This window comes from Boeremia exigua (assembly GCF_020726555.1).
Source record: "Boeremia exigua strain MPI-SDFR-AT-0100 chromosome Unknown C7974scaffold_11, whole genome shotgun sequence".
In the NCBI taxonomy this organism is placed as follows: domain Eukaryota; kingdom Fungi; phylum Ascomycota; class Dothideomycetes; order Pleosporales; family Didymellaceae; genus Boeremia; species Boeremia exigua.
In genome coordinates this window covers 117,194-138,745 of record NW_025763528.1, presented here as the reverse complement: position 1 = coordinate 138,745, position 21,552 = coordinate 117,194, and the positions used below count along the sequence as shown (strand labels likewise).

Below are 21,552 nucleotides of genomic sequence, written 5' to 3'. Positions count from 1 at the left end.
TTCTGCGCAGGACTCCGCCAAGTCGTTCATGGAGAATCTCGAGACTACGACGAACGATCTGAACACCTTTAGGGACACCTCGCAGCGCCTCCAGAGAGAAGCAGACGAGCGCGAGAAGGGTCTCAGCAGCGCCGTCGAGGACCTCAAGTCAAAGCTGGCGACGGCTGAGCAGGACCTTGCAAAGCACAATGAGACCCAGGGCGAGCACGACAAGACCATCACCGAGCTGCGAGAAAAGCTGGACTCTGCCACAAAAGAGCTTGAAGAGCTACGTACTTCCAAGACAGACGATGCAGCGAGCAACCAAGAGGCCGAGACACTACGCACCCAGGTGAAGAAGTTGGAGACTGACCTGGAAGAGCTGAAGTCGGCGCACGCCAAGGGCGAGAAGCGTGGCGAGACACTGAACGGACTCTTGAGCAACGTGCGGGATAAACTCAAGGAGACTGAAAACAAGCGAGACGAAACTCTTGCGGAGCTTGAAAGCGTCAAGAAGGATCTGGAGTCAAAGATGGCGGCAAAGGAAGAAGTTGAATCGAAGCCTACTCAGCCCCCGGTAGCACCCGCAGCCGTACCTGCGCCAGCCAAGCCTGCAGAATCGGCGTCTGCAAAGAAGAAGAACAAGAAGAAGAAGAAGGGCGGCAAGGGCGCAGACACTCTCACCGTTGCTGCAGCGGAGCCAACACCCAGCGAAGACGGCACAGCGAGCGTACTTCCCAGCCCACGCGAACCAGAATTCTCGTCGGCCCAACTGGAGGAAGCACAGCAGTCTGTCGCTCAGCTCAAGTCTGACCTCGAGGCCAAGATCGCGGTAATTGAGAGGCTGGAAGGCGAGCTGGTTGAGAAGGTCAACTCTTTTGAAAACATAAAGAAGAAGCTCAAGGACCAGGAGGACATGCAAGAGGAGATTGAAACTCTCCGACACGATCTGCTGGACTTTGGTGTGGAGCACACAGAAGCCAAGGACAACGTCAAGAAGCTGCAAGCAGAGAAGCTCGCACTGCAAGACAGTCTGGCGAAGCTGGAGAAGGAGATTGCTGAGCTGAAGACTGGCCAAGCTACCCAGGCAAGCTCAGAGAAGGCTCGCGAGGCGCTCAAGGCGGAGTTCGAAGAGCTGAGAGCCAAGTCCGACACCCTGCAGACTGACCTGTCTGTCGCGGAGCAGCTTGCCGCAACTCGATTCAAGGATCTCGCGGACATGCGCGAGATCTTGCAGAAGGCACAGCCTGAATTGACTTCCCTACGGAAAGAAGTTGTGGAACTACGATCTGCAAAGGACGAGCTGGCTACAAGCACGAAGGAGGTTCGACGTCTGGAAGGCCGTGAGAAGGACCTGAGATCAGAGATCGCCACATACCGCGCACAGATATCTGACAAGGAGGGCGACGTCAAGTCTTTGAACGAGAAGATCAGGCAAGAAAGCAAGCAGAGGCTGGCTCTTGAAGAGACCAACAGTAAGATCCAGAGGGACTTGCAGAATTCTGAGGACGAGCGGAAAGAGGTCATTGAGAACCGCGCAAAGCTGTCTAGTGATCTGTCGAAGGCGCAGGAGGATCTCAAGAAGTCACGCAATACTGTGCAAGAGCTCGAAGATGAGGTTGCCAAGCTCCGGCGGGAAGCTGGCAGCCTGCGGGACGAAGTGCACCTGAAGACTGCACAGTACACCAGTGCACAGGATCTCATGAACAGCATGCAGGATCAAGCACAGGAGATCAGCACACAGATGAAAGAGCTCAGGGCCCGAAGCGAGAGCTTGGAAGAGGAGCTCGCCGACGCACACCGTCTTCTGAGCGAGCGCGGCCGCGAAGCAGAGACTATGCGGAGACTGCTCGCAGATGCCCAAGGCAGGGCTGACGCACGCGTCCGTGAAATGCAGGAGCGCCTCGATCTTGCGGTTGAAGAGAGGGAGCGTGCTGAAGAGCAGGCCAGCACCTTCAGCCGACGCCGTGCACGAGAGCTTGAGGAGCTGAAGCAGAAGGTCCGTGACGCGGAACGCGCTGTGACGCGGGCGCATGAAGACAAGGAGGACATCACTGCGGCTGAGAAAGAGCTGCGCAAGCAGAAGGACGAGCTGGAAAAGCGTGCTGCTCAGGCTACTGAAGAAGCATCCGAGATCAGGTCTGCTATGAGCCAGCTCCGCGACACGCTCGACGAGACGGAGAAGCAGGCTCGCGACCTGGAGCGCGAGAAGGCGGAGCTCCGCCGGGCGTTTGACGAGACACAAGGCCGCCTCGAGAAGCTGCAGAAGTCGAGCAAGGTAGGCATGCTGAGTGATAGAGCGAGGGCAATTGCTAACATGCACCAGACCATGACTGACGAGCTGCGGTCTCTCAAGGCCAAGGGCGTCGACTCCAACACGCACTCGTCGCGGGCGTCGGTCGAGTCGTCGCGGTCGCGGCTGACGTCTCCTGCGCCCAAGGCGAGTGGGTCGCCGGCTGACATTGATTACGTGTATCTGAAGAACGTCCTGCTGCAGTTCTTGGAGCAACGCGACAAGAAGTACCAGCAGCAGCTGATTCCGGTGCTGGGGATGCTGCTGCACTTTGACAAGTAGGTCACGGTCACACGGTGTCACATGCAGGCGCGGTGCTAACAAACGCGCAGAAAGGACGAGCAGAAGTGGATGGCGGCTGTTTCGGCGAAGTGATTGGCAGGCGGGCGTACTTGGGTTCACAGGCGTTGGGTGAGACACGGGCGGGCAATAGCATAGCGCGAGGGTCGTTAGGGCGACGGCGTGGGCGTGTGGAGATTTGTATCATGCTGCAGACCTGTACAACAGCGGTGCGCGGGCGGTCAGGCATCAATGGAGACGTGCATGTATGAAACGGCGACGAACTGCTCGGGACAGCAGGGCTGCCAGACTGCCACCACAGGGACTGCCGCAGCGACTGCCATAGGGATGGCCACAGGGACTGCCACAACAGGGAATTCGGGCTCAAAACAGGACGCGCTGGGCTGCACTGGCCTCGAGGCGCTCCGGTGCAATGCCGGCGCCGTCTCGTCGCGGTCAGTGGTGATGCATTCGGGCCATGACATCACCGGCAGGCCTGGCGGGCGGCTGCTGGCGTGCTCGCCGGGCGCCGTGCAGCACTCATCAGCGCTGCCATCCCGCGTGTTTGCACGCCTGCACAGCAACTGCAACGTCACGGCACCCAGCATTTCTGCCCCCGCGCCCGCTGCATCCCAGCGTCCCAGCAGCCGCGTCCCAGCAGCGCAGCCCAGCACCCCTCACCAATCAGCGGCACAGCCACGATAGGCCCGAGGGCAGCGCTAGGCGATCCCCCAGCAATTGAAGAAATCGAGCAGGCGCACATATCGCGACGCCGCAACGCCGCTCGCAGCTCGCACTCCGCACGCCCGCCTGCACGGCCGATGAGGTGCAGCCCGCGCATCGCCGCCTAGCCTCGCAGTCGCCGCTCGCAGTCGCCGCGCAGTCGCAGCCCAGCCGCAGCCGCACCGGCCGCCCGCCTTCGACGGGCCAGCGCGTGGCGGGGACGGCCACGATGAATGGGGCCGACATCAAGAAGACCATCAACAAGGCGAAGGCGGCCGCCGCCAACGGCGCCGGCGGCAAGAAGCGCCGGAAGGGCCAGGACCTGAAGCCCATCATCACCACCGAGGGGCAGCACAGGTGAGTCGGCCGCAGCCCGCCCGTCGCGCCCGTCCCCCGTCCCCCCGCCGGCACAGCCTTGGCGGCACTTTTCAGCGCCCGCCTGGCCTGTGCCGACGCAGCAGCCCGCGCCCAGGACCCAGCTAACGCCCCGCAGCGCGCAGAACACGGCGTCGCCGCAGCAGCACAAGATGTACGGCAACCCGCTCAGCCACTCGCCCGACAGCGACTCGTCGTCGGTCGACGAGGCCGACAACACGGCCGACGAGGAGGACAGCGAGGACTACTGCAAGGGCGGCTACCACCCCGTGCAGGTCGGCGAGCAGTACAAGGACGGCAAGTACACCATTGTGCGCAAGCTGGGCTGGGGCCACTTCTCCACCGTGTGGCTGTCGCGCGACAACGCCTCGGGCAAGCACGTCGCCCTCAAGGTCGTGCGCTCCGCCGCCCACTACACCGAGACGGCCCTCGACGAGATCAAGCTGCTGAAGAAGGTCGTCGACGCCAACGAGGCCCACCCCGGCCGCAAGCACGTCGTCAGCCTGCTCGACTCGTTCAACCACAAGGGCCCCAACGGCATGCACGTGTGCATGGTCTTCGAGGTCCTTGGCGAGAACCTGCTGGGCCTGATCAAGCGCTGGAACCACCGCGGCATCCCCATGCCGCTGGTCAAGCAGATCACCAAGCAGGTCCTGCTGGGCCTCGACTACCTGCACCGCGAGTGCGGCATCATCCACACCGACCTGAAGCCCGAGAACGTGCTGATTGAGATTGGCGACGTCGAGCAGATCGTCAAGGCCTACGTCAAGGACGAGCCTAAGAAGAAGGACAGCGCCGACAGCAGCGACCGCAACGGCCGCCGGCGACGGCGCACCCTCATCACCGGCAGCCAGCCGCTGCCCAGCCCGCTGAACGCCAGCTTCAACCACGCCGAGCTGGGCAGTTTCCCCGGCGCCCAGAGCCTCAACAAGGTCATGAACGAGAGTACAGGTAAAGACTCCCCCACGACTGTCCCGAGTCCCTCTTCTTCCCCAGACGGTTTTGTAATGAGTGGTGCTCTAGGCACTGCCTCGCAATCCTCCAGCATGTCCATGGCCGAGCGCCTCGGCCTGAAGCCCACCGCCAGCGAGGACGACGTCCAGAAGCAGCGCGAGAAGACCGCGTAAGTCATGTTCTATCCGTAGTGTGCACCTCTAACCCGCGCAGCGACCTCCTCACCAAAGAAGTCTCCGGCATCAGCCTCGACAAGCAGCCCGCGTCGAAAGAAAAGTCCGCCGACGACCCCCCCGACATCGCCCTCGAGAAGATCTCGGTCAAAATCGCAGATCTCGGCAACGCCTGCTGGGTCGGCCACCACTTCACAAACGACATCCAAACGCGCCAATACCGCTCGCCCGAAGTCATCCTCGGCAGCAAATGGGGCGCCAGCACCGACGTCTGGAGCATGGCCGCCATGGTGCGTCCTGAATACCCCCCTTATTTCCCCCCACTAACCCCACCAGACTTTCGAGCTCATAACCGGCGACTACCTCTTCGACCCGCAATCGGGCACCAAATACGGCAAAGACGACGACCACATCGCACAAATCATCGAACTCCTCGGCACGTTCCCCAAATCGCTCTGCCTGAGCGGCAAATGGAGCCAAGAGATCTTCAACCGCAAAGGCGAACTGCGCAACATCCACCGCCTGCGCCACTGGGCCCTGCCCGACGTCCTGCACGAAAAATACCACTTCCCCAAGGACGAGAGCCGCGAAATCGGTTCTTTCTTGCTGCCCATGCTCGAGCTGCTGCCTGTGGATCGCGCGAATGCGGGGGGCATGGCGAGTCATGAGTGGCTCAAGGATACCAAGGGCATGGAGGGCGTGGATCTTGGGATCGCGTGTCGGAGTAAGGGCGAGGGGATTGAGGGGTGGGCGACGGAGATTAAGAAGACGAGGTAGATGTGGGGGGCGTAACGATGTCATGAGGCGGGGTTTCGACTTTCTTGCATGCGTGGGGGTGGTTGGTCAGTTGGGTTGGTGTGGCTGGTGAACAGACACGGAAACGCTTGACTCGGACACAACGGCGGCTGGTGTTTCGTGCTTGTGCAGAACAGATCCGTGGTGTTTCTTGTGGGTTAGAATGCGCTGGAAGAGTAGGAGTAACGAGCTGGCCCAGACCAAATGCTATCTCGGCTTGCGACACATTTCTTCGTTCTTTGTCAGTATCACTATTTCTACCGTTGTCTTCATCGTCGTCACTGTCTTTGCATTGTCAGTATCAGTATCGCTGGCTTTGTCGTCGTCACTGTCACCATCATAGTCCAAGTTTAGACACACAGTCCAGGTTTCGACACACAGCAGCATTTACATAGCCCACCCCCGATCAATCTCCCCGATCAATCTTTCAGGTCAGTCTTTCCGATCAATCGTCCCGGTCAATCGTCCCGATCAATTTTGGAGCTTGTTTACGCGCTGGTCTAGCTGCTGGTTTAGCTGCTGTCTGGCGCTGCGGTTGGGGTGGTGGAATACTTATATGGGCACAGGATGCTCGATACGGACACAGGACATAGTATACCTTCCCCCACAGAGCGAACAGGAAGCTGACCGCGACAGCCTCCGGGTGCCGAAGAGGCAACGCACAAACGACGAACCGACGGATCGAGCGAATACACGACAGACAGAAGTACACGACCCACGCAATGCACCCGCAACCACGGCACCCAGCGAAGGGCCAGCACCCCGCCTAGTACGTATACCTGAATCCCTCCAGCGCCTCCAGCACCACCTCGCCCCGGTCCGCCCTCCTGTTCTGCCGCCGGTAGTGCAGCACCATGCCCAGCGTCGACACGACGAGATACAGCTGCGCGCCTGTCACCGCCCACAGCCCCGTGCGGTACGTCGGCGCTTCTTTCTGCATGAACACTGTTGACGCGTAGATGCCCCCGATTGCTCCGAAGCCGACCTGGAGGCCTGACGCCACCCTACGCCACACCGTTAGCTTTGGGCATGAAGAATGAGAAAGGGGGGGGGGGGGGGCGTACATCCTCAGTGACTGCCCGCGGATATTGTTCGCCTGCCACGCCAGCGCAGTGGGGATATTCGCATTCGCGCCCGCGAGCCCCATGAAGATGCCAAAATACCTCGCGCCGTTGTTGCGCGCATACGCCACAATCATGAGTCCCACGATGCCGAGGACGCACTGCAGAATGATGAACGGCGAGCGCAGACGCCACCGGTCCGCCGCCCACGAGCACAGCATGATCCACGGCACGGCGGCGACGGCCGGCGGCGCAGACAGCAGGAACGTCATGCCCACGCTGTAGCCCATGCCTTGCAGGATGATGGGGATGAAGAAGGCGAGCGCGTACACGATGGTGGTCACGGCGAAGAACTTCATGGCGAAGACCCACAGCTCCCAGCGTGCGCAGGCGGAGAGGAACTTGGAGAGCGTCAGGGTGTCGTATTCGGCGTCGCGGCGGTCACGCTGCAGTTTGGTCTGGATGGCGCGGACCTCGTCGGGGCTGAGGAAGGGGAAGCGCGCGCGGTGGACTTTGTCTGGGAAGTCGACGATCAAGAGGCGGCCGAGGAGTGCGAGGAAGACGGTCATTGCGCCGTTGATGATGAAGATCCTGGTGCGTCGTCAGCCGGGCACATGTGCTGTGCAGGAGAGGTGTAGGCCACGCACCAGCGCCAGCCCAGCCAGCCGTTGCGGCCGGAGAGCTGCATGCAGCCGTACGCCAGCACCGAGCCGAAGCCATTCGCACACACGTTGATGCTGTAGAAGGCCGCCAGCCGCTTCTGCACCTCGAAGCGCGTGTACCAGCACGAAATCAAGAACACAGAGCCCGGGAAGAAGCCCGCCTCGAACAGCCCCAGCAGCAAGCGGCACACGACAATGTCGGTCCACTTGTGCGCAAAGCCCGCGCCGAACGTCACCAGCCCCCACGACAGGCACAGGAACGCGAGCCAGTTGGCCGCGCCCACCTTGCGCAGCACCACATTGCTCGGGATCTCGAAGATGAAGTACGTGATGAAGAAGACGAGCAGCGCGATCGAGTAGCGGTCGCCGACGCGGAAGCCCAGCTCGGCGTCCATGCCGGCGATGCGGGCTGCAGATATCTAGGCCTATTAGCCAGACCGCGGGTCCAGGAATCTGCACGCACATTGATGCGGTCGATAGCGCTGATGGAGTAGCTATCTGCACCGTCAGCCGCCATCGCCCCATGCTATCAGAGCCAACTCACCACGCCCCCAGGATCGGCACCAGACGCCAGTCCGTCTTGCGGCTGCACACAGTGAGCGCACACCCTGCAGCGTCGCACTCGGCACTCACGTAGCCCGCTTCACAACCCTTTTCTCGTCCGCCGTAAGAGGGGCGTCGGGGTCCTGCGGCGCGCTGGCGTCGAGCGACGCTTTCTCGAGCGCGACCGCGTCGGCGTCCTTCTGCATGCTGTTCGTGTTGGCGAGAGTTGCCATTGTGGGCGCGCACGAGCGTCGAGGCCCAGGAAAAAAACGAAGATCTGCAGTTTCTGGAGGAGGAAGGAAGTGCAGTCACGACACCGCAAGATCGATATCAAGGTTGAGGCCAAGGTCGAGGTTGATGTCAAGATCGAGGTTGATGTCAAGGTCGAGGTTGACGTATGTCAAAATCGCTATAACACCGACGTCAGAAAAGCACAACAACAAACGACAACAAACCACTACCGCACACCGCAACTGCCCCTTCCTCTCTTATATCACCAGCACCACCCTCCCCCATCGCCCAACCACACCCTCCCGTCCCGCCCAGCGCCCAGCCCTCGGCGCACCCCACCCCATTGGCTCCCGCTCCTTCCCGCACATCCCCCGCATTTCGCCAGCGCGCGACAGGGGTGTCTGCTGCAGACATCGCGGAAAGCGAGTCTGCGGGTGGTGATGGGCCGAGGCTGTGAGGGGTGGTGGTGATGGGTGTTTGGAGCTGGCATTTGGACTGGCGCTGGCATTTGGACTGGCGTTTTGAGGCGTGCGGGTGTGGGCTGGGCGATGCGCTGCCGCGGTTTGCTGAGGGCGTTGGGGGTGGTGATTGGCTGGCGGGGATGGGGATAGGGGGCAAAAAGCAAGAGGGGAGATGAGGGGGGTGCTTGAGGTCGTTGGGGCGGGCTGAAAGAGTGGTGGAGATGCAGATGGAGATGGAGAGGGGCAGTCTTGCACGGCGGCGAGAGTTGCTGGTCGTCGCTTTGGTTGGGGGACTGGGATGCGGCATCATGTTGACGTTGATGTCAAGATACGGCTACGCTAAGCCAGACCTCTGTAATGGCCTCCTCGCTGTCGCAACACCTCCCTCAGGCCCATCACGCGGACGTGAACCGATTCACCTTGACCGACCCCCCGAGCCCCTTCGTCGCGAAGTTGAACATGCCAAACCGGTACCCCAGGAAGAACGCCCAGCCCGTGTACAGCTCATACGCGTCCCCGAGCTCCACAAACTTCACACCATCATAGCTGTAGAAGAACCGCGCCTCACGGCTCCCATTCGGCCGCGCGTCCATCGCCGTGCGCAGCCAGATCTTGCGCACGCCTTCGCGCACCCGTGCCGTATCGACCACGCGGCCCAGATCCAGTGTGGCGCCCGAGAACTCGTCGATGGTTGCGTTGTGCATGACGGTGATGCTGTATTTCGTGCCCTCGCGGTGGATCCCGATGTACGCGCTGCGGTCGCGGAAGGCGGCGAGGCCGGCGCGGTCGCCGTCGGCCATGGAGGCGAAGTCGAGCTCGATGGTACCGACGGGGTGCTCGCCGAAGACGCGGTGCGTGAGGGTGTTGCGCGCGGCGTAGAGGTCGGTTGTGTTGCTTGCGGTGCGCAGGGTGAGGCCCTGATTGACTGTGAACTGGGCGGTTTCTGGGTTGTGGTTCCATTCGAATGTCGGTCCTAGCGAGGGGCCTTCGAAGCGGTATGTGCCGGTCAGGGGCTTGACAGCTTTTGCCGGCAGTGGCATGGGGTACGTCTTGCCCCAGCCGCCGTTGTCGCCCTTGACGAACACGGGGAAGCCGTCTGCGCCCCATGTGATGGGAGCTAGCACAGGCAGCCGGCCGGAGGGAAACGCCCACGTGAACGACATGAAGTACCACTTTCCGCCGGCCTCGATCAGACTGCCTTGGTGAGGTGCGTTGCCTCCATCAACTGGCGACTGGATGTCCTTCACCAGCTCTTTGACTTCGTACGGCCCCCACGGACTCGCCGACTTCCAGATGAACGTCGTCCCGCCCGGCCTATCGTTTAGCACGTAATACGTGCCGTTGATCTTATACATCCTGTTTCCCTCGATCGAATCGACCCCCACCGTCGCCGCACTAAACACATCCTGTGTCTTCACAACACTGAGCCCGTCTGGCGCCAGCTGCGAGACCTTAACCTGCCCATTCCCATACACCACATACAACGAATCATCGTCATCCACCAGCAACCCATTATCGTAGAAACACACCCCGCCCCCGAAATTCGCGCGGTTGTACCACGGCCCCTCGGGCGCCGCCGCAGTAAACACCCACGTCTGCCAGAAATTCACACACCCGATCCAGTACCACGTCTTGTCGCTCTCACGGTACCGCAGACTGGACGCCCACGTGCCGCCGCGGTACGCCCGCTCGCCCGTCGCCGGCAGGTCGTAGCCGGGCCCGAAGTTGAGCCGCGGCAGCGAGTGGCCCACGGGCTCCCAGTTGACGAGGTCCCAGGAGCGCAGGATGGGCGCGCCGGGGCTGTAGTGGAAGTTGGATGCGGAGAAGTAGAAGGCGCCGTCTGGGCCCGTGGAGATGTCGTTGTCGGGGTAGTCGCTGTAGATGACGGGGTTGGTGAAGGAGGTGTTCTGGGCCGCGGCCAGGGCGAGGCTGCCGGCGAGGCTGCCGAGCGCGAGGAGCTGGCGCAGAAACATCGTGGACTTAGGTGGGGTTTGCGTGCTGCGGCGTGCGAGGCGAGACGCTTTTATCACGCTCCATGTGTGCTTCTCCGTTCATTGTGGTGTGCAGCATTCGACTCCACGGCCCGGCGGGAAAATGCTCGTTATTGCGCTCGCAGCGATCGGGCGGATTATGCCTCTTGCGGACACCCCTGCAATACGTGTAACCCCGCACAATTCAGGAACGTGGCTGGAAGGGGAAGGCGGGGGCATGGAAGTATACAACGGCACTCCTTTGGGACATCCAATCTGGGTATTTCTCGGCCTTGGCTTCGTAACATGGTACTGCACAAGTCCTGCATTCACAAAGTCAAAGGCACGGAGCAAGACTTACCTACCTCTTGCTTTTCGGCGAAAACGGCGGACAGACAATCTTCATGCGGACTACCTTCGATACAGTACTTGCAGCTATTGCAATACCTGAGTCCAGAATTTCGCTAGGCATTTCTCATATTATAAGCAAAGCCGCCCAACAGAGTTCCTCCGTATTGCCCCTCCTTTACCATCGCTGTATGCAAGCGGCTGACAGCAGGGTTCCCGCAATGAGATTTTGCGCCCCTGGCTCTGGGATCCCCGGGCCGCTAGAGGCTCTGACAGCGCAGGGTTGACAAAACGTGGTGTGGTGAGCGAGAGAGCCGAGTACTTCATACTTGTGCATGTGAATCCTCGATTGGGGACTTCAGACACTTCGCAGGTTTTTTTCGCCGGTGCTTGTAAAGTGTAGTCCACGACCATGGGATAGTTGGCTAGTAGAGGTGTCTGACTGGCTACAATAGTTTGGTTCGCTAATCTGCAGGGTAAGAATGTGGGCATTGACCAATGGTAGAGTGACGGCCTGTCGCTACTATAGTACGTACCTACACTGTGGAAATTTCTCTATATGAAGGCGGAGAGATCTGCACGAATTTCCGATGATCATACTGCGATATAGCGCTGGTTTCGAACAGTGTGCTTCTCGAGTATCTTAAGTATTTTGTTTCCAAAGTTTCGGCAACTTTCTCGAGCATTGTTTTGCTCTCGGCTGGGAGGTTACTTCTCCTGACTCTCCACTTTAGGTTTGCTGTTACTGCACTTACAAGAGGTGTGGAGACGAATGAACCCTAGGAGGAGCTCATTTAGCCTCGCAACAGCACGTTGGTTCGAACTAACGTAGTAGTAGTCCGGCGGACCTGAGCTGACTCCGGTCCTGTACAACACGTGCACAGACTCGATCGTGATCTTGCACCAGGTAATACATGCAGTCAAATCGTGTCAGTACGGATACACGCATTCCGGCTAGTGTCACAACAGCAGCGAACAGATACTCGTATCCTGGCTTCCCATCTTGAGTGCTACAAGAGCAGCGCCTTCCTGTACCATGTTGCCAACGAACTCAAGATCGATCGATGATGGAGACCTCAATGTGTGTATATAAAGTAGTCTCGTCTCTATTCACCTGGCATCCCATCGAGCGCCTACACTGCACCCCAAACTCCCACAAAAGAAACAATTTGAATATGAAGCTCGTCATCGCCCTCGTCTTTAGTCTCGCGGCTTTCGCCATGGCCGCTCCGACAGAAGCGAAACCCGAGTCGGACACGCTCGCGGTCGCATGCCTGAAGCGCGGCAGTAAGCGGCCTCATTTCTTGGTGATTAATTATCGATAACAGCTGATTTGTTTATTCAGAGCCGACCAACGACTTCAGGAAGTGATGCTCGAAGAAAGGATTTGCGGATCGAGGATGCCTTTGCACTGTTTGTTCGTGAATGTGGAAAGTGGGTGGAGGAAGCGGGATGGGGGTTGAGTTGACGCGGTTGTTATAATGGCGTGATGAGGAGAGCGAGCTGGTTTTCGGTATCCTCGATGGGTCTGGAGTTCGAGTCGAGAAGTCGAGTCCGATCATTGTGTCGGAAGAATTGCAGTGACGCGCTACCCTTCCAGCTAAAATTAGCCACTCGTTTACAGTAGTCGTCAATGAAGTCCGATATTCTGCTCAACTACATTGCGGTGTAGACTCTCAGGCTGCATCCAAGGCCTGATATTGCACTTGTCTCGACATGTGCCTTGGATAGTGCGAGGCTGTGTGAGGCTGCTAATGCGGCTAACGACGGTGACGTCACAGCCTCACCTGCAAGCCATCAATCAGCCTCTGCCGTTACCACCGTCCATCTCACATCACCCGTATCAAAAACCTTATATTCTAGAATCCAGTGTGACCAAATAACTTCATGCGGGAAAGACGAAATCGGACCGCCTGTCGAGCTGTTACCAGTGAAGTAACGTTCACACTAGGCGCCCTGCATCTCCTATTTTCAGAAACCTACAGCGCATGGAGTGTACGCTTACCTGAAAGTAGGCCACTCTGCGACGTCTAAGACTTTCAACAAGATTGTGTGGCTGGCAGGGAATCTCGCTAAAACATTCCTTGCAGATGTTCTCGCCTGACAATACTACGAAGTGGTTGGCCTTAAATTCAGCCTTGCGGCCTCACCAAGGTAGAAAACGTATGGTCCATGACTCCTCTCCAACGTTACAACAGTGTTGAGGTCAGATCTGGAACAAATGAAGGCCTACAGGGGAATTGGCACGTCCTACTCTGCGAGAAATACGATCCCATAAGACTAAACATGCGATGGAACGACGGCGTACCTAGTCTGCTCCAGAACCTCTGGCGCACGTGCTACCACACCGTAGTACAAGCCATTGATGCAGGGAAGCGTCACCAAATGGGACGCTCCAGCAACGAGAATCTCTGGGCAGTCAGATATTAAGCCAATCCACGTCGTTGATGGTCAGCCTGTCCTCGAATCCATCGCGTCTAACACGCTAGCATGGTAGCACGTACGGTGCCCTGCATCTGCTATGCCGTGCAGTGGGGGCGGTAAAGCTCCAAGGTATGATAGAGAGCAGACCCCCGATTGCTACACCTGCAATCCATACCCCACCGCAGCCTGACGTGGGAACATATCTGTCGGAAACGGGAGGTAACGCGTTGAGGAAATATGAGGCTGCCCCTGCTCTTGCTGAGCACAATTTGGCCTCTAGCCACTCGACAACAAGACCCCATCGACGACTTCTGCGGGCGCCACCAACATCAGGTCGCCGTGATCGATGACAAGCTCTATATCGACGGCGGAAAGATTTATTATGGAAGCTCGATTGACAACAGCAGTGTCGCGCAGCAGAGTACGTGCATGATGTTGGCAGTACATGAGCCTTCGACTGATGGTTGGCACAGACTATCATCTGATTTGGGAGAATGTCCTGGAGACTGAGGAGGGAACCCCATTTCCTCCGCAGTACAAGAATCTGAGCAAAGTACATCATTCCTCGTAAAGTACTAAAACTGTACTGACTTGGACAGGATGCGGAGGTTCCTTCCGTAAGTGGCGGATTTCTCTGGGCCGACGATGTAAACAAGATGTTCTACCTCTACGGTGGCGAGTACAACGCGGTTACTGATGTCAAGCCATTCACCATGCTGTGGTACTTCGATCTCCTCGACAACACCTGGAAACAGACAGCGCCAATTCAGTCTCCGATCTCGTGGCCAGCATTCGGAACTGGTGCAATTGATTACGCAAAGGGAGTCGGATACTACTACGGAGGCTACTTGAACAACAAGACTACTCAGAAATGGGGAAACACAAAACCTCTCATGCTGAGCTCGATGGTTTCATTTGACATGAATACGCGGGCATGGTTCAACAAAACACTGGACACACCTCCACGAGCGGAAGGCTCGCTTCATTACGTACCAATTTCACAAGCCGGAATGTTGGTATACTTTGGGGGTGTACAGACGAACCCCGGCGGAGAGGTGGTGTTTGTAAGTCTTCACCACATTGTAAGCTGGCTACACTACTAATATTCTACAGGCAAACATGAGTGTAAGCAACTGAAGTCCCTCCAATCAAAACTATAAATAACTCTGGCCCAGGAAATTCACATGTACGACATCAACGACGGCAAATGGAGCACGCAAACTGCTACCGGAGATGTCCCTTCGCCCAGGGTAGGGATGTGCGCAGGTGTCACTTGGGCCAACGATCGGTCCTCTTACAACTTGTAAGGCTAGAGTTAAGAGACTACAGAGTCATTGCTGACGCAGCAAGCTACATGTTCGGCGGCATCGGAGCAGATGGGCGGGGAACGGCCGAATTGTACATTCTGACACTCCCGTCATTCCAGTGGACTCTGGTGAGAACTATTCCAAGGCATTTGAAGATGTGTTAAATACTAATACTTCCAGATCTGGCCCACCAAGGCCGAGCTTCCTCACTACACTGAAGGCAGGGGATGGTCATCATGCAACGTCGTTCGAGAATTTTCGCAAATGATCATTACGGGTGGCTTGTTCAATAACGATACCACCCAATGCTTTGAGCCAAAAATTGGTGCACAATGCGGGACGCTTCTTGGACAGGAGACTATGGAGGTCAATCCGGACAAGCAAGGCGCTCAGTGGTGGTGGGAGCTCAGGAACGACATCAACGGGTATCGGATTCCTGAAAACCTTGTTTCACTGGTTGGCGGGAAGTATGTTTCCCTACACTACGATAATGATGTACAAGGCTAACTGAATTGCAGCGAGAATGGCTCTGCTACAAAGACCGCTCCGGCGCAGGGCTGGGCTACGCCCTCGGTGAGCAGCTATTTTGTCGGCGAAAACTTCGACCCACCGCGAAAAGCAACACGTTCAATTCCAGTGGCATCATCAACTTCCACATCGACGGCGATAGCCCAGCCAACCACTGACAAATCCGATTCGAACGTTGGCGCCATAGCAGGCGGGACTGTGGGCGGCGTTATTGCCCTTGGCACGCTGGCCGCCATTATCTTTTTCTTGCGCCGGTCCAAACGCCGCAAGCAAATGTACAACGAACCCGAGGGGCCAGATATGGCCCAGAAGCCACCTGCCGCTTATGGAACGGGGAGCCCGACGCCCGCATACTCGCCTCCACCTGTGTCGTGGAACGGCGACCCCAACTACCACCAAGTCCCGCAGACCAACAATGGGGAATGGGCATATCAGAACGGCTCGGCGTACCCGCAGACCTACTACCCACCACCGTCCGACCCTTCGCAGGGACACCAGCAGATGCATCAACACCACACGAGCGTGGAATTACCAGGAATCGGAAGCCCGGTGAGCGCTGAGCTGCCGCACACCAGAAGTCCTGTCTACAACGAGCTGCCAGCGCTTCACAGCCCGGTTCCCGTGCGTGCGCCTCATTGATCCAGTGGGTTCCGTTATGCACATCAGGGTCTCATGTATAATGTTTTAATGTATTACTCACGCCGTTCTCTGCGATCATATCACTGTGACAGTATTGTTCTTGACACACGTCTTGTGACAACATGCTACCGTCCAACATCCGCGTCGATCCCGGACCCGACCATATAATCATACTGCACCCAACATCAATAGTTTTATCTTGAAAACTATTGATATGTCAAGTACCTGTAGTGTCTTTGTTAGCGCGGAAACATGGTCTCCGAGTCTCCAATGGTTGTTTGTGACACTTATGTACAGGTGCGGTGTTTCTGTGGCTGATATCCATTGAGAGTTTGGCGAATCCAGAACAGTTTGACTCCTCTCCTAAAGCTTCTGACTTGCTGGTTACATGTTGCGACGGCACACCGCATCAGCGTATGTGGCTGCTTACTCAGGCGTCTAGAACCATGTATTCAGCTCTCCGATTCACACTTATAATTGGACGACTATCGGACGTTACCCCGCTATGCCTAGGAAACCTCAGCAGGCAGTGTTCCACGCAGAAGTCGAACTTCATTCTTTTACAGCCATGCCTACGTCTCCAGACCCTCCGCAGCAAGTCGAACAATACCAGCATACGCCCTTACCTAGAACATCGGACACGAAAACAATACGACTTATCAAGCTGTACCCTGAGTGCTATTGTGGACAGCTTTCTGATGCGCAAGAATTGAGCCTTCCGACAGGAGGCCTCTGCCAGAACTGTCGGCGAAGTCTCTGGGAAATATATTACAGTAGAGGGCCTCTGTATCTTAAGAAATATAGCCAGGCTTCAGTATGTTCACAGGAGACCAAAGAATGTTGTATCATTCGAATCGACCTCGACGAATACTCACTAAAAATGACACCGAGTTACGAAGCTCTATCGTATGCTTGGGGGCCTGCTGACTTTACTCACACCATCAAATGTGGTTCTTCATATATGCGCACGACGCAGAACTGCTGGCAGGCTTTGCAAGACTTGTTGCCACGTTGCACAGACAGGGATTCTCAGGGAAACCCAACGGGCCTCCCGTGTACTGCCATACCTCGTTTGCTCTGGGTCGATGCAATATGCATTGATCAAAATTCCCCGAAAGAGCGAAACCACCAAGTCAATATGATGGGAGAGATCTATATGAATGCTGAGGGGGTTCTTGCGTGGCCGGGTCATGGAAATTTCTCAAGAGACTTGCTACCGCTCGAAAAGAGCGATCTGGGTAAGTTTCTGTCCACCCTTGGAACATTCACCTGGGACTCTTCCTGAACGTGTGTAGGCGATGATAGAGACCGATACGACAAAATGCTTAGATTTTTGACAAAACCATACTTTCGTAGAATTTGGCCCATCCAGGAAGTAGCTCTCTCACGCAAATGCACAGTTATTGCTGTGAGCAGGTCCACAGAATATATAGAGAAAAGTCACATCCATGCCTTTCTCTGGCCATTTCCGGAACTCCATCATCCTTTCAACAAGAGAGGCCGGAAAGCATGGTTGAATGATCCCCTGGCCCTGCCCCATGGCTTTGCACCACATCTCCGGCTTCAAAGATTGATGTGGACATGCTTTCGAACACTACACGGTGAAGGTCTGGCCTCAGAAGCCTCTCTTGGATTCCCTCTCAGCGTATCGCAGATCTTATTAGATGCTCGGAGTTTGGAAGCGAGCGATCCAAGAGACAAAGTTTTCGCGCTACAAGGCATGTTGAAGTTGCTGGGGGTCCATCTTGAATCCCCAGACTACACTAGCACCACAGAAAACGTGTACACACGTGCGACTATCGCAGCTTTTAAGCATGATAGTAGTCTTCGGCTTGTGTCCGGCCTTACCGGATCCCGTAAACATAATGCTTTACCTTCGTGGGTTCCCGACTTTTCAGATAGCAAGGCAATAAGCACAATCAGCCCTTAGGAAGCACACAACGCCGGCGGAGGCAGTACGCCCGAACTCGAATTCTCAAGGGACAACGGGCAACTGAGTCTTTTCGGGGCTGGCATCGATCACCTTGAACAGTTACTTACTGAGTATCCTGAACTGGACGAGCGGACGAATAACGAAACTTTGAAGGAACTCCTTCGACTACCGCTTGACAATGCTATGGTACCTCGAGAGGTGTATGTCAATTTCCTCACGGGTCTGACTCTAGATGCATGGCACAATATTTCCGACGCGTGGCCTTTACACAGTGTTGTACGCCGCTTGACGGGAGACCTGCCAAGCACAATCATGTCCAGGAGACTTGCAGATACTACATATGGGATGCAACCAGTCATTTGTACACGTCTGAGTCGCAAAACGCTTTTCGCAACTCGCCAGGGGCGCCTATGTCTTGTGTCAACATACGCCCGAGTCGGAGATGTCATTGCAGTACTTGCCAGCTGCAATCTCCCTATGATCCTTAGATCCAAAGGGAATGATTGGACCGCGGTCGCTCCTGCGTATGTTAAAGAACCTGACAATAATGATGTAATGAGTGGCCTATTGTGGTCAAAATTGCTAGCCGAGGGCACAGCACTGCAAAGGTTTACACTTCTCTAAACACTGCCTCGTCCGTACGAAGGAGCTCGTTTTTTACAAGGCGTTACTAGTAGGAATACCAAAACACCCCTCTAACTTCTACTTGCTATCGGTGCTTGTAAAAATATGCAGACCCCTACAACCATGGAACAGAGATGAACTTATAGGCAGTAAGGGCCTCTAACTGGCTATAGGAGTTTGGTTAGACGTCCTGCAGGGCTACAACGTGGGAATTGACAAATACTAGGATAATTTGCTACTTGCTACTATAGTACGTACCTACATTATGTAATCTGTTCCGTGGTTATAGGGGTCTGCACAAATCGCCAACGACTATATAACGTATTTTTGTACGCATAGATGTTTAGCAAGAGCAATTCTCTATCTTATTATCGGTGCTTGTCGATATGTGCTGACCACCCCCTACCTTGGTATAGTATAGGTACTGTCACAGTTACGAGTCAGGTACCTTCGCACCCTAATTAGCTAGATAGCTATAGGATGCGTGTGTGTAGGACACAGGGGAGGGCTAGACCTTATATACTATAGTAGTGCGGGGTACCTACCTATAACAGGTACAAAGACTAGACTTCTATATACCTATAGTACTGCTCTACTAGGTACCTATCTAGACAGCTACTTATAGAGGTTATAAAATAGTTATAACGTTATTAACCTTAGGCTAGGTAGAGATAAGAAGAAGCTTTCTAGTCTATAGATACTTAGAAGATACCTAGCACCTTTACACAAGGTATTATAGGTATATAGGACGCTCTCTAACAGCGGGGCTTTTTGTATAATGTACTAAACTAGAGGTGGTCTACACATTTTAGCAAGCATTATATATAAAACACATAGTTAATATTAACTTTGTGCTGTTATAGTAGCGTGCACTGTAGGGCGAGTCTGCTTGGTGCGATGCCTTATAAAAAACGATCTTCTTCGTATGCTTAATGTAGGTTTCAGCTTAGTATATAATTGTAGTCTCTACTAATATATCCCTTAATATAAGAATATAACACTACTGGTTACTGTTAAAATGCTACCTGTAACACATATCCTACCGATTATTGGTGCAGTTACGCTCAAGTGGAGACATCCAGTTGCAATGTAGAAGCCTGTCAGCCGTGCCAACGAGACTTCACTGTCGAAACTACCAAGAAGCAACCCGGACATCTGGGTGCGGTACGTCATCGCCTACCCTCCACACAACACCAGTCTCTCCTCGCAGTATGCAACTCGCTGACCCCAAACTCCCGTCACGCAAAGATATCAAGCTTGCGTCATGGAATCCCCGAGCCACAGCACCCATTTGCGATTAGCGACGGCAGTGGTGCAAGGGCGCGGCGTGTGATTGGTGGGCGCCTGCGGCCCGTGAGGGCTACCCGGCGCTAATGTACGTCGCTGACGGCCGCGCGGAGACGTCTATGTGTTGCTCGGTGTGTGCTAGACTTGTTTGTCTCTGTTCGTGAGGATGTTGATGGGAAGGCGGGTGCTTGGTGGGAGGGTGTTTTGTTGGAGGGACGACGGAGTGAGGGTCGATGCCTTGGGCTGGAACTCGACGACGTCTGCATTGCTAACTGTGTTCATTTGCCCATCGAGAGCCTCACGGTCCGACATCCATTCTACTCCCTTGGCCATGAATCATCTGGAAATTTCCTGTCGCCGTGAGCAGCGGTAGCACGCGGCTAGACAGGCTGCCAAATACCGCGCCGGACCTGGTGAGGTGTGACCAGATTGGCATACCTGAGTCCCGACATTAGCACCGAGCGCAATGGACATACATCGGGTGTCCAACTAATCAATGCGCGTTATCAAACTTCCAGAAGTTGGCTGCTGCGCCACAACGATACCACCCGGCAGTCCCAACACGACTAGATCAAGAGAGCGCCGATGAACAGCCCTCATCATTGCGACCACCTTGACTTGGCATTGTGGATTCTCCCTGTCCAGCTGTCATCAAGTCGCATGATGTATCACGCCTTCGAGATAACGAGAGCTTGGCCAGTGACGACACAGTCAGTACCTTGCAACCGCCTGGTATAAAAGAGCAGGACCAAAGCGAGTTATGGCAGACCAACAGCATCCCCGACGGCTATCCGCAATCTTCAATACAATTATTCAGTATGGCTTCGTTGATGAGAGCCGTCGCACAGTTGGGGCTGGCGTACAACGTCTCCGTCATCGACGTGCCCGTGCCTACGATCCTCAACGCGACAGACGTGATCGTCCGCATCAACGCCTCAGCCATCTGCGGGAGCGACTTGCACACCTACCACCAGGCATTGGGCTCTCCGGACGCACCGTACTTGTACGGCCATGAAGCTATCGGCTACGTGTCTGAGGTCGGCGACGCGGTCCAGTTTCTGAAGGTCGGAGACTATGTTGTGATACCGGATAATGTCGACAACGGGCATTTCACGGTCGAGCCGGACGTGTACCAGGTTCCGCTGGGGTCTGGCGGGGTGCAGGGAGGCGTGGCGCGGCCGGGGGTGCAGAGTGAGTTTGCCAGATCCTTCTGTCGGAAATGTTCGCTGACGCGTCTGCGACTGTAGCTGAATATGTGCGCGTTCCATTCGCGGACAACTCCCTAATTCCCGTCCCGGTCAACGCCAGCACCACCGAGTCCACGCTGCTCGACTACCTCTTCATCTCCGACATCTTCGCCACCGCCTGGAGCGGCGTCTCCTTCTCAGGCTTCGAGCCAGGCGACAGCGTCGCCGTCTTCGGCGCCGGCCCCGTCGGCCTCCTCGCCGCCTACTCTGCCATCCTGCGCGGCGCCTCGAGAGTCTACAGCATCGACCACGTGCAGAGCCGCCTGGCCCTCGCGGCCTCCATCGGCGCCATACCCATCGACTTCGCCGCCTCGGACCCCGTGGCGCAGATCCTCGCCCTAGAACCCGGCGGCGTGCGCCGCAGCGTCGAAGCCGTGGGCTACGAGGCCGAAGACGCAACGGGCCAGGTCGACGCGTCCATCACGCTGCGCCAGGCGCTGAACGTCACCGCGCCGCGGGGCGGTATCGGCATCGTCGGGCTGTTCAGCCCAGGGCTCGAGGGCTTCGACGCAGGGCTGGCCTTCGAGAAGACGCTCACGATCGAGGGCGGCGTCGTGCTGCCGCTGCAGGTCGCGTCGGAACTGGTCCCGCTTGTGCGGTCGGGGCGGGCGACGCCGAGTTTCATCGTCAGCAGCGTGATTGGCATCGAGGAGGCGCCGGAGTACTACGCGAGGTTCGACCGGCGCGAGGAGACCAAGGTGGTGATTCGATTCTAG

General features: G+C 56.5%; 6 protein-coding genes across 6 annotated transcripts; 4 read left to right on the top strand and 2 right to left on the bottom strand.

Moving 5' to 3' along the window:
* Nucleotides 1-3,380: 3,380 nt before the first annotated feature.
* C7974DRAFT_41777 (serine/threonine-protein kinase SRPK2) lies at nt 3,381-5,644 on the top strand. The gene is made up of 4 exons (XM_046144102.1): nt 3,381-3,631; nt 3,768-4,772; nt 4,817-5,066; nt 5,113-5,644. The coding sequence occupies exons 1-4, from the start codon at nt 3,504-3,506 to the stop codon at nt 5,551-5,553; spliced, it is 1,824 nt and encodes a 607-aa protein (XP_045993087.1). The 5' UTR covers nt 3,381-3,503; the 3' UTR covers nt 5,554-5,644.
* A 472-nt stretch (nt 5,645-6,116) lies between these two features.
* C7974DRAFT_365506 (major facilitator superfamily domain-containing protein) lies at nt 6,117-8,070 on the bottom strand (the record flags this gene model as incomplete). Its single annotated transcript, XM_046139829.1, has 6 exons — nt 6,117-6,575; nt 6,636-7,223; nt 7,280-7,713; nt 7,758-7,788; nt 7,839-7,880; nt 7,928-8,070. 6 exons carry the CDS (start codon nt 8,068-8,070, stop codon nt 6,338-6,340), a joined length of 1,476 nt encoding a protein of 491 aa, XP_045993086.1. The 3' UTR covers nt 6,117-6,337.
* A 625-nt stretch (nt 8,071-8,695) lies between these two features.
* C7974DRAFT_41756 (glycosyl hydrolase) lies at nt 8,696-10,654 on the bottom strand. The gene has a single exon (XM_046144091.1). It carries the CDS (start codon nt 10,500-10,502, stop codon nt 8,925-8,927), a length of 1,578 nt encoding a protein of 525 aa, XP_045993085.1. The 5' UTR covers nt 10,503-10,654; the 3' UTR covers nt 8,696-8,924.
* A 2,739-nt stretch (nt 10,655-13,393) lies between these two features.
* Nucleotides 13,394-15,854, top strand: C7974DRAFT_41709 (uncharacterized protein). The gene is made up of 8 exons (XM_046144041.1): nt 13,394-13,692; nt 13,745-13,824; nt 13,871-14,335; nt 14,385-14,396; nt 14,447-14,574; nt 14,622-14,706; nt 14,759-15,045; nt 15,097-15,854. The coding sequence occupies exons 1-8, from the start codon at nt 13,509-13,511 to the stop codon at nt 15,743-15,745; spliced, it is 1,890 nt and encodes a 629-aa protein (XP_045993084.1). The 5' UTR covers nt 13,394-13,508; the 3' UTR covers nt 15,746-15,854.
* Nucleotides 15,855-17,768: 1,914 nt separating this feature from the next.
* On the top strand, nt 17,769-18,434 carry C7974DRAFT_41703 (uncharacterized protein). Its single transcript, XM_046144035.1, has one exon. It carries the CDS (start codon nt 17,862-17,864, stop codon nt 18,300-18,302), a length of 441 nt encoding a protein of 146 aa, XP_045993083.1. The 5' UTR covers nt 17,769-17,861; the 3' UTR covers nt 18,303-18,434.
* A 1,973-nt stretch (nt 18,435-20,407) lies between these two features.
* On the top strand, nt 20,408-21,552 carry C7974DRAFT_379216 (alcohol dehydrogenase; the record flags this gene model as incomplete). The annotated part of the gene is made up of 2 exons (XM_046140450.1): nt 20,408-20,780; nt 20,837-21,552. The coding sequence occupies 2 exons, from the start codon at nt 20,408-20,410 to the stop codon at nt 21,550-21,552; spliced, it is 1,089 nt and encodes a 362-aa protein (XP_045993082.1).